We start from the raw sequence: 12,083 nt of genomic DNA, 5'->3' as shown, positions 1-12,083 counted from the left end.
TAAGTCAGACAGAGACTCACTACTCTCATTGGATACCATTTGCCTGTCCATATTTTATGGTGATCGGCCGGAAGAATTTGACAAACTGTTCAGTGAGGGACTATAGCTAGTTGCATAGTCATGTATGTTTATAATTTAGCATGTGTTATATTTATGTTAGATTTGCCTTTAGTGATGGGTTACCTAAAACTTGTCAATTGAATTCACACCATTGCCTTTTTGACGTATTTTTTTTTCTATCTTTGTTTTGCTTACAATGAAAACTACTGAATCTTCATTGAGAATTTAGCTTTTGCTGCCGGTGTGACTTTCTGTGAAAAGATTTGATCCTTTGCAATGATGAAACCATGTCTCCAAGCAAACATTAGGTATATTATAATATAAACACAAATTGAAATGGTGTCCTGCGAGGACTTAATATTTCACATTGCTTGGTCGGTTGCTTGGAATACGACATGTGTGTGGCTGGTGGTGTGGTGGGGGTTGGGGTTGGGGGTGTTTGCCACTTTCCGGGCCTTCGTGTATTTGGCTTTTCGCACTTGTACCCCTGGTTTATGTGGCAATTATCTGGTAAACGTAACAACTTCATAACTAAAAATTCGACGGTCTCAGCTCTACTGCACGGTGACCTTTGACATATCCTGACATTCGAGATTGTCAACATAATTTTGAGTACAGGACTGACTTTGTAATCATTGTCCCTTAACTTTTAACCTTTAACCTTTAACCTCTAGCCTCAACTTTATGTACAATTGTTTCGGGAATTCGAACATGACTTTTTTAAGTCTGAAAGGAGAGGAAAGACTACATAAATTGTGTGTTATTTAACCAATAGCTAAATGATGGCAAATCTGGTGAGACTGCTATCTTGGTTTAGCTGCTTTTCTTTATCTTTCAAACATCCCAATGTCAGTGACGTTTCAGCCCAAACTGTCCAGTAGTTTTGAAGTTTTTGACCAAAAATCACATTCTTTTTTATGCAAAACAAACATCTCTGATGCCGTCATTTTTTATTTGAATAATTTCCCAACTAGACACCACAAGTAATGTCACCACCAAATTACAAGGTTCGCAGTTCTTGAGTTAAAGGCGTTTTCACACACACACAGACACACACACACACACACACACACACACACACACACACACACACACACACAGATACCACACCATGCATATAGCACTACTGAACCATATCAGTGAGTTGTGCTATTTAAAGCCTGTTCATTTTGTAAGATAGAAGATGAAGGTTCAGTGAAAACCGAGTCTACTTATACCATGTGTTACGATCACTGCACTCTATTGAATAACCAATCAGCTAAAATCACCGATTCGTATTTCATGTGTTTGCCATAAACATTCACCTCAATTACAACCGACAATGTCTTCGTCACACAGATACGCTTTGTCGAAAATAAAGTTATTACAAAGTTGATACAAAGTTGTTCACATGACAGTAGTTCCGTATTTTGACTTGAAAGAATTGGACATTTTTGTAAGCATTTAACTTTTGAAACTATTAGAAAATGTTGGTAAGACCGTCATGACGGGTAGACATGTATTGACTAAATATCTCTGATATACTGAGTGTGAATTCGAAATTGGTAGTACTACTAGTAGAGCGGTACGTATTTCACACGTTTTGTCTACCTATATAAACAACGATATCTGCGCATGTCAGCACCGTGGCATGAAAGAAAAGATGTCCTCATGTCACGTTATCGCCTTTAAGAGGTCAATGCCGCCCACTCGGGTTGTTTGACACCGTATATCGATATAGGCGTGTACATTTACGGTAAATAAATACCTACAACATTCAAGTCGTGTACTGCTGGCTTAGGACAGAGCATAGAAATGGTGAGTTTTTGTACGCTGTCTTTTACTTATCGTTAATCCCCATTGTTCACTAATCTTAGAGCTAATCCACAATTTAAAACAATACCATCAAATCATGACGCTAGATATGAAATCGAGATATGGTATAGAGTAATTATATGAATGTGTCGATTGCTGTGACACGTCTGTGTATAGAATATATGAACTACGAAGTGACAACATGAATGGTCGTGGCTTAGCTAATTTGCATAAACGAGAAGTGAAAGTTTGTCAGTTACGTGTATTTTACAAGAGTAATATTTGATATATTTTAAAATTAGTACATTTCAACACATATAGTCAGTATGACACTGTTTTTAACTTAACAAACATGTCATTCATAGCCAGTGACCCCGTTTGAAATGGTCACCATGGTAACGGTCAAATTGGCAAACACGAAGTCTTGAAGTAGCATTTCACTGAGTTGTGAACTTGTGATTCGTTGCAAATTGAAAACCATTTCACCCAGAAATGTATAGCGTTTTGTATACATGAACGTGTATATCTGTGTGTAGTTAACTGTGTGCCGATCTATGCAAATGTACTCGTAACCATGCAGCTTTTGTTGGCAGTGTTTACGGCATTCACATTTTGAATAACTTTGTCAGTGTGTTATTGTAGTCCGTACGACCTCAAGGAACTCGAACACAAGGTGAAATCATACCGCTGCTACAATCGCGAACGTCGTGTACCGTTGCGGGTCGAACACCGTGGCAGTTCATACACATATTTCCTTTTCTTGTTCTTTAGTTCGTATTAATATCACCTACCAAGCTTTTCTTTAGTCTCCAAGGCTCATGTTTCTCCCGCCATATATTGTTCGGTTATTAGCTACACTTCAAACCACTTACATGCATGCATGGGAAATTTGAAATATCACGTGTTTAAGACGATGTCGATGTCGTGTGATGGAACAATATTTTGGTAACATGTTTTCAAGGAAATGTTGATATTCAAAAAAAAAATATTACATTTTCCTTCACACGATCCCAAACCAGAACAGCTGGCTTGCAATATAGTATGTATAATCAAAACAGAGAGTTTTTGTTTCTTTTTAATAGTATGTGTGTGTGTGTTTGTTTGTTTGTTTGTTTGTTTGTCTGTTTTCAAGTTACATCTAGCCTAGTGAAATTTTGTATAAAAAATAGTACTTCAAGTTCATAATGAATTGTATCCAAAGGTGAACACAAATATGCATAGTAACCATGACAACACCCATAGCAACAGGACAACGCGTGTTTTTTCTTTTAAAAAATTACAATGGTACGTTGTGAATAAATTTGTCAATGATAAGATTTATTTTGAATAAGCTAAGAAACCACCTGTTACAATATATAGCCACGTAGAGAAATGTAGTTATCCTAGGGGTGATCGCACAATGTCACACAAGCTGAATAAGCGAACTTCATTCTGTTAGATGGGAGGGGGTCTTCGATTGTTGAACTTCATTTTCGCACTTCTAACAAAATTTCGAAACCTTTCACGCCTTTAATGATAACAAGTTTTGTATTTTACTACTGCTATATTGATAAGTTGATTAAAATTTACTTCTAATGTGAAAAATGGTGCTGGGTTTCCAGTAGTACTGCATTTTAATGTGTTTACCATCATGATCATGTTTTACATGGCGTCAATCGTAGTGGTGTGACCACTACTGAGTTTTCTTCATAGTTTACATAGTGTAAAACGTGTGATGTCGTACTTGTGTACGTTCGTTTAGGGGAAGGGGGGGGGGTGTCCTAAACGAACGAAGTTTGCTTATTGAGTCGACATTGTACGACCATCCCTTAACTGTCAATGATGATATTACCTCCTTATAGACTTGGACCCATGTAATCTTAGAAACAGCGTTTGATTATTATTTCATTTATTACAGGCTGAAGAACTTACAGAAGAACAAGTTGCTGGTAGGTAGTTACAAATCTAGGTTCATGTTTCGTGTTTTATGAACAGATGTTACACCAAGTAGTGGTAGGATGACTGTAACATATGGGAACAGATATCAAATCTTCAGCCAATGTGTGTTGTTGTTTTTATGGAATCAGATACCGAAGTCAGTTTCTTATTTTGGCATCTTCATTATTTTCCTGTTGTTTAACTGTTTTAGCATGGTGATTGCGTCCAAAACTTCCACGCATGGGGTTGTGACCATGTCTTGTGTCTGTGTGTTACAGCATGATATAATGTGCCTTATTAGGGCGCCTTCAGTAACTAAAGGGGCGAGGGAAATCTAGCCTGGTCATAAAGTGCGACCCCCCCCCCCATTCCGACATGCTAAAAAGTGCCCCTAACTCAGTTTCCTTTCTCTAAAATATGACCATCCCCTTTTAAATATGTCAATGTAAAAAATATGTAACACCGTCTCCCTGTGCCGTAGTTGTTAGAGTTTATATAAGATTGGTGGTCACTTAGTTCCTGGGTTCGAATCTCACTAGAGACGGGGAATTTTTCTGTTGTAAGATCTCATCATACTGATATTTTTTTAAAGGCATCTGTTGTTTTCCACTATTACCATCACAGTGTGTTTGTGTTCGTATTAAATCAATGCATGCGTTGGGATGTCATTGACTGAGTTGAAAACCAGAACTCCCAAAGACTAGATGAGCGCACCATTGACAACCTCAGGACCGAGGTCAACATCTCCACCCTCCACATTATCCCCAATATCTTGCCACCCTGTACCTCTGTTACTACTGTGCGAGACCCACTCCTCTCCTCTCCTCACACCAAAACCAACAGTTAATTAACTGCATTTCATTGATCGTCGTATTACTTTGCAGTGGTGGGGTGTGGTAGTGGTAGCATTTGGAACCGGTGGCAGCGGTGGGATAATGCCAAAATCACAAAATAATGCAAAGCTAGATTTCCAAAAATGAGTAAAAGTAAAATGTGACCCTCCCCTAATTTCCACTTTCTAAAATATGGTCCTCCCCGAGGACCGATTTGTAAAAAGTGACATAATCCCCCCCCCCCCCGGAAAGACCCAATGTGATATATCATGATACGTCAAAAGAGGGCCTTGGTATCAGAATACTCTGTGGTGACGTACAACATTAACCAGTCATAAATTAAGCTCTCCGGAAAACGCATAGGTTTAAAGAAGTCTTGAATTACGATTCTGATACTTGGTGCTGTACCAGATCTACACGGTAGTCGATTCCAAAAGGTTGCAGAAACATAAGTGACCGATTTATTTATCGCCTTATATGGTACATGCACTTGATACTTTGTAAAAAAAAAAAAGTAACCACATCCAGAACGTCAGAACCACTGCGGTCTTTCTGCAGAATGAATGTAACAAGTTCGCTTGTTGATTTGTATGTAAGATGTAGGGTTTGAAATGAATTTTGTGTACATGAACATGAATTTTTACGACTGCGTTAAGATGAATACAAGTGTCTATTTTAAATACGATGCAAGAGACTGAGAAGTTATCACGCAAAATTTGATATATATTCTGCTGGCATTCCAATACATGTTCTATGCATTGCCATGTCAATGGCCTATATTTACATTCAAATTCGTACTATTTGAGAAATTTGTGTTTTTATGTTTTTCAGAGTACAGGGAATGTTTTTCCTTATTTGATAAAAATAAAGATTACAAAATTGACGCGTCAGAAATGGGATTTGTTATGAGGGCATTGGGTCAAAATCCTACTGAGGCTGAACTTGAAGTTATGATTGCCGAAAATGACCTTGATGGTAAGTGAAATTGTTCCTCAGAGAGTCAATACCAATTTAACTAACGAGTATTGTTCTGCCATGAAAGGCATGACAATGATAACGTTACATCACAAAAAAGCATCACTAATATAAAAATCGTTGACTTACAAGAAATCATTCATAAACACATATTTATGCATGTACAATAACTATGTAAATGTGCGTGTATGTATGTATGTATGTATGTATGTATGTATGTATGTATGTATGTGTGTGTGTGTATGTATGTATGTATGGATGGATGGATGGATGGATGGATGGATATGTATGTATGTGTGTATGTATGTATGTATGTATGTATGTATGTATGTATGTATGTATGTACGTACGTACGTGTGTGTATGTATGTATGTATGTATGTATGTATGTATGTATGTATGTGTGTACTGTATGTATGTATGTATGTATGTATGTATGTATGTATGTATAATGTATGTGTGTGTATGTATGTATGTATGTATGTATGTATGTATGTATGTATGTATGTAGAAGTGCACAAGGAACGAATTACGCGCGGGAATATCTAAAAGTCACGTGCACCAAAAAGAACCCTATAGAACACGCCTGAAAGATAGAATAAGCGTAGTTAGATATTAGGGAATGATGTAAATAATACATTAATTCCATGGGAATACTTTCAGTCACGTGATTGGAAAGCAAAATTTCAAATCCCAATCCGCATGGATTCCAGACTAGTACTATGTACGTGCTTTCCTATCAGTCTTATCTCATAGAAATTTCTCACTGTTCAGAAGAAAATTGTTTGTACGAGCACATTCAGTAGCATAATGCCCATTCAGATCATTTATTTAAACACCTTCGTATTTGAGATATTCACAAACAACAGGATTATCGAATAGGAATTTTTGTGCACGATGTTACAAATAATAGAGTTCCGCCACACTTTTCAAATTTCTCTCTCCAACATTTGCCATTCTCATGTCACGAGGCAACAAGAACGAAGTGATATTTACTTCCCCAAATACAGATCTACTTTTGGTCAATTCGCACAAAATTTATTGGTCCTAAAATTTGGAATTCAATCCGTTCATATATAAGAGATACCTGTTGTCGGAGTAATCTTAAAACAGACTTTAAGAAGTACCTCCTAAGACATAGATCCCATCTTGTTATTAATTTTGTAAAAAATGGTTATCATCGCACATTATAAGTTCTGTATCACGGCGATTATTTTCAATATTATTTGTAAGTTTTTCTAACTTTCTTCATTGAGAGAGGTGAAACTCGAATAGCTGTTTCATTAGCTGTTCACTCATTTTTTATAGTTGATTTGTATAAACTGGTAATTAATTATTATCTATATCGAAATTTGATAAAATATCAATCTCTCTCTCTCTCTCTCTCTCTCTCTCTCTCTCTCTCTCTCTCTCTCTCTCTCTCTCTCTCTCTCTCTCTCTCTCTCTCTCTCTCTCTCTCTCTCTCTCTCTCTCTCTCTCTCTCTCTCTCGTTTGCAGCTAATGGAACGATAGACTTCAGTGAGTTTTGTCATCTCATGGCCAAGCGGTTAAATAGTCCTGGAGATCCGAAGGAAGAACTGAGGGCAGCCTTCCGCATATTTGATAGAAATAATGACGGCTTTGTTGTAGCGAAAGAACTTAAGTATGTGATGAAAAAAATTGGTGAGAAACTGACAGACGAAGAAGTAGACCTAATGATCAGGGAAGCTGATACAAATAATGATGGTAAAATATGTTACGAAGGTGAGTATTACATTTGATATTTTGAAATTTATAGTGACTTTTTTACGCAATATTTTAGTTTGTTGCAATTATTCGGTTACAGACGCGGGCTTGGTTTATGTTATTACATTTTTTTAAAGGAGAAAAACATAGCACAGTTGTTTTACTAATACCAATTCTCATCCATGTGGTCACTTAAAGAGTCACGTTTAGATAAACTGACGTAATAACTCGTGATCGGTTCTCAGTTTGGAAATCACTTATACCATACGTCACGTGATGTGACGTCATCATTGAATCTGTTACACAGAATAAAGCGAGGTTTATATATATATATATATATATATATTACAATAAACTCTATTCCCCACTAATCCACATCTCTTCTTTTCTCTGCAGAATTCGTGAATTTAATGTGTACAAAATGATACGGATACGAAGTCTTTTTACACAATCGTTTGGCTTTCAATCATTCAAGGCCAAATCAAACAAACAGTTTTGTACATAGATAATCATCGATTTATCACGCCAGCAGACACGCTGAATTTTCACTAGTCAACATATTGACAACTCTAGGGGAGTATAGGGAATGATATATCATTCTATATGCCAATGTCTCTACTAATTGTTCATATGAAATAATTAATTGGTACAATGACATCTTGCCACATTTTAGTAATAGCAGATTAATAAATTAATATTTCCATTTATGTATACACCGTTTCATTCGTATGTATGTATGTATGTATGTATGTATGTATGTATGTATGTATGTATGTATGCATGCATGTATGTATGTATGTATGTATGTATGTATGTTAAATGTGATTCTAGGACAACTGCCCCCCCCCCCCGGACAATTGCCCCCGGATTATTGCCCCCGAAAGACAACTGCCCCCCCCCCCTGGACAATTGCCCCCGAAGGGCAACTGCCCCCCGGACAACTGCCCCCGAAGAACAACTGCTCCCCCCCCCGGACTACTGCCCCCGAACGAAAAAAAAACTAGTATTACAGATGAACGGGTTTGTCATTCATTAAGAAGTCACCGTCAGCAACTTACCGCCGCAATTTGCAACTATCACAGAAGGGGTATTGTGAACGACATTTCGTTTGGTTGGTTTTGGGTTGAAGCAATAGCTTTCAATTTTAGTGATTAAATACTTCTGATGGGGTGACCAAACTTGTGGACAATAAAAACAATTAAAATGATAAAACAAAATAATATAAAATCCCGACCTACCTACCCTATTCTTTGAGGTCATGTTATCGGAACAAGACAATTATTTTTTCCGCATTTATTAAATATCTCAATATACGTGCAAACTTGGTAGTCGAGCCGTGCGTATTTCACACGTTTTGTATAGCAAACACCAAACTCTGCACATGTCATCAGGACCGTGACAAAAATATGTCCTCATGATGTCACGTTAGTCTATACACTTTAAGAGGTCAATCACAATAATGCCCACTGGGATTGTTTAACGGCGTATCTAAGGCGTGTAAGGTAAATAAACACGCACACACTATACAACATCCAAGTCGTGTACTGCAGGCTGAGGACACATCATAAGAATGGTGAGTTCTTCACGCTGTCATTCACATACCATTAATCCATATTGTTTACTAATCTCAGAGCTAATCCACAGTGTAAAACATTGCCATCAAAATATGACGCTATGGAATCGAGATAGAGTATTTTGTATGACTGTGTCGTCGATTGCTGTGACATGTCTGTGTATACAATATATGAACTGTCAAGTGACAACGTGAATGGTGATAGCCTGACTAATTTGCATAAACGACAAGTGAAAGTTTGTTACTTAATAATTATACACGGTTGCTACGTTACGTGAATGTTATTAGTGTAAACTAATGCATTTCAACACATATAGACGGTACGACACGGTTTTTAACTTAACAAACATATCATTCATAGCCAGTGACCCCGTTTGAAATGGTCACCATGGTAACGGTCAAATTGGCAAACACGGAGTCTTAAAGTAGTATTTCAGGTTGTGAACTTGTGATTAGTTGTAAATTGAAACCTTTACACCCCAAAGAGTGTCACAACGTTTTGTATACATGAACGTACATATACATGTATGTTGTGCACGTATACTTTGACGCTGTGCCGATCAATGCAAACGTATCTCGTAACCATGTACCTTCTGTTAGTGTATCATTGTTGTCACTATGACCTCGAGGACACAATGTGATACCAGCAATTATAAATCATGCCTCGGCGACGGCTGCAATCTCCACGTCGTCGTGTACCGTATGTTGTTACTGGTCAAACCCAGTTCAGGCACTTATTTCCCTGTGTTTTTTCATATCAGGATCATCTAATGCTTCTTGTTTTTCCTGCCATATTTTGTTTCGTTGTCCATTTTTCAAACCACTTAGATGATAACTTTGAAACAGCATCCTTAGTACTGTGTCGTTTGAAGGAACCAATATTTCCAGATAAATTTGGAGCATATGGTTTCAAATCAGTGTTCATATTCCAAAACAATATTTCGCAATCTGCTAAAGATCCAGCACTATAGCAGCTAGCGTGAAATATAGCCTATAGACTCCATAAGCGGAGTTTTGGTATTGCTGTTATAGTAGTAGTAGTAGTAGTAGTAGTAGTAGTAGTAGTAGTAGTAGTAGTAGTAGTAGTAGTAGTAGTAGTTGTTGTTGTTGTTGTTGTTGTTGTTTTTGTTGTTGTTGCTGCTGCTGTTGCTGTTGTTGTTGTTGTTGTTGTTGTTGTTGTTGTTGTTGCTGCTGCTGTTGTTAATGAGTGTTGTTTTGTTTTAGTGAAATATGTTTAAAATATGGTACTTCAAATTTGTGAAAAATATTATTCTAAAGTGAAAATGATTATACATAAGTAACCATGAAAATACCCATAGCAAAAGTATTTTGTATTTTACTCGAAGATAACAGTGGTACGTGGGTATAACTTTATTCAATAATGAAATCTAAGTCAAGTAAACTCAGAACCTTACAAAATCTACAGCAATATATAGGCATGTATAGTACAAGAAGTTATTTTAATTTTAGACTTTAATCCATGTAACGTTATCAGAATATTATTTGATTACAACATTACAGGCTGGTGAAAAACTTTCAGAAGCCCAACTTGCTGGTAAGTACATACAAATTAGTTTGAGTGTGGTGTTCTAGATAACATAGTGAGGGCGCTATTTTGGCATCTTCAGAGCTTTGTTTGACGAATGTAGGAGACAAAATGTAATTATTATTTAGTGAGATTGGGTTTAGCGTGTGCTTGTGACTATAAACTTTCTGGCAAAAGTGTGGGTCTAAGTCTTGAAACAATATTTGGTGCTGTACATATATATACACGGTACGGTTCCAAAAGGTAGCAGAAGCACAAATGACCGATTGATCGCCTAGTACATGTATTTGACACTTTGTAAGTTCATATCTAGAAAGTAGAGATGGTATGTGACCGTTCTACCGAATGAGTGCAACTGAATTTGTAGAAAGGAACATGATTTTTTACTCGATTCAAGAGAGAAATTATTACATGCAAAATTAATGTGCATCCCAGTACATGTTTTATGCATTGTCAATGGCCTATATTTAAATTCATATTCATACCCTTTTGAGAACTTTTCTGTTTTTCAGAGTTCAGGGAGAGTTTTTCCTTATTTGATAAAAATAAGGATGACACAATTGACAAGAATGAGTTGGGAATGGTTATAAGGTCTTTGGGTCTAAATCCAACAGGGGCAGAACTAGATGCAATGATTGCCGAAATTGACCTTAATGGTAAGTGGAATTGTGCCGTAGACGTCAATGTCAATTTAATTAACACGTTTGATGATACGAATGACACGAATGGCAACAATGCTAGAGTTACACTAAAGAATTAGAAAAGCATCACTAAAACGGTTAACTATAAAACAGGAAATCAGGCATAAACTTATTTTACCAATCTTAGACCAGTGGCGTTATATTCACTTTAGTGAATTACTTATAAAGAGACAAGTTTTGTATCTGCTAAGGCCTACAAAAAAGTTTTGTTTTGTTTTTTCATGTGTGAGTGTCTAGTTCAGTTAGTTATGTTTTCCGTTACTTTTTCCATATGGTCTCCGTATTATTGGTTTCTTCCCATCAGATGTACAGCCATTACAGATTAGGAGAACAGTTTTATACAATTCTCTTTTTAAGTTGATGTCAGTTTCCACATTTACTATATATTTCTCGCGAGACTTCACATTTTCGCGATTTTTTCTCAAATACCGGAAAAAAAGTTTAGGATCGGCAGTTAAAATCTAGGTGGGAGTCGAGTAAGCGGAAACAAACATGTTTTTTATCGGACCTAATAAGAACCATACGTTGTGTAAGTGGAAAGCAAAAACTTGGTTTTGAATTTGTCGCTATGTTAAATCTTCACTAAATTGGCTTTTAATTATTTCGATCAGATGTATTCACTGATGATTGTTAACATACCAATAATCAGATAGTATGCATGTTAATAATTGTTCGGTATCATTTATTAGAAAAACGTTGAAATCATGATCGCCACTGAGGGCGTTTACTTTGGGTGCCGGCCCAAAAATCAATTTGATTTCATTTATCGTGTATATATATAGTTGTAATAAAATTGATGAATACTGTTCAGGGTATACGATATTACGAGTAAATTGTCATACAAAGTAAAATATTTCAAAAAAAACAAAAAACATTCCAGTTGCTAGTGTAGCTATGAAGTTTTAAAATTTCAAGTATGCATGGATGTATGTATGTATGTATGTATGTATGTATTATGTA

The 12,083-nt window shown here is 36.5% G+C and overlaps 2 protein-coding genes across 2 annotated transcripts in view; both read left to right on the top strand.

The window, feature by feature from the left end:
* Positions 1 to 1,751: 1,751 nt before the first annotated feature.
* Positions 1,752 to 7,979, top strand: LOC144442349 (uncharacterized). Its single transcript, XM_078131665.1, has 5 exons — positions 1,752 to 1,857; positions 3,752 to 3,782; positions 5,436 to 5,579; positions 7,076 to 7,321; positions 7,700 to 7,979. The coding sequence occupies exons 1-5, from the start codon at positions 1,855 to 1,857 to the stop codon at positions 7,726 to 7,728; spliced, it is 453 nt and encodes a 150-aa protein (XP_077987791.1). The 5' UTR covers positions 1,752 to 1,854; the 3' UTR covers positions 7,729 to 7,979.
* An 825-nt stretch (positions 7,980 to 8,804) lies between these two features.
* LOC144442593 (neo-calmodulin-like) overlaps positions 8,805 to 12,083 on the top strand; it is a 5,440-nt gene continuing 2,161 nt past the window's right edge. Inside the window, exons 1-3 of the mRNA XM_078131975.1 lie at positions 8,805 to 8,876; positions 10,398 to 10,431; positions 10,935 to 11,078. Coding sequence (XP_077988101.1) covers positions 8,874 to 8,876; positions 10,398 to 10,431; positions 10,935 to 11,078 — 181 coding nt within the window. The 5' untranslated portion in view covers positions 8,805 to 8,873. The remainder of the gene's footprint in view (positions 8,877 to 10,397; positions 10,432 to 10,934; positions 11,079 to 12,083) is intronic.

Source organism: Glandiceps talaboti, chromosome 11, assembly GCF_964340395.1.
Source record: "Glandiceps talaboti chromosome 11, keGlaTala1.1, whole genome shotgun sequence".
Taxonomy (NCBI): domain Eukaryota; kingdom Metazoa; phylum Hemichordata; class Enteropneusta; family Spengelidae; genus Glandiceps; species Glandiceps talaboti.
Note: the sequence above shows the minus strand (reverse complement) of the source record. Positions and strands in the feature narration are given on the sequence as shown.

Excerpts from the sequence above, each read along its gene's own strand:
- LOC144442349 (XM_078131665.1), top strand. Across the intron at positions 3,783-5,435 it reads TACAGAAGAACAAGTTGCTG|AGTACAGGGAATGTTTTTCC; the intron begins GTAGGTAGTTAC and ends TATGTTTTTCAG. Across the intron at positions 5,580-7,075 it reads TGCCGAAAATGACCTTGATG|CTAATGGAACGATAGACTTC; the intron begins GTAAGTGAAATT and ends TCTCGTTTGCAG.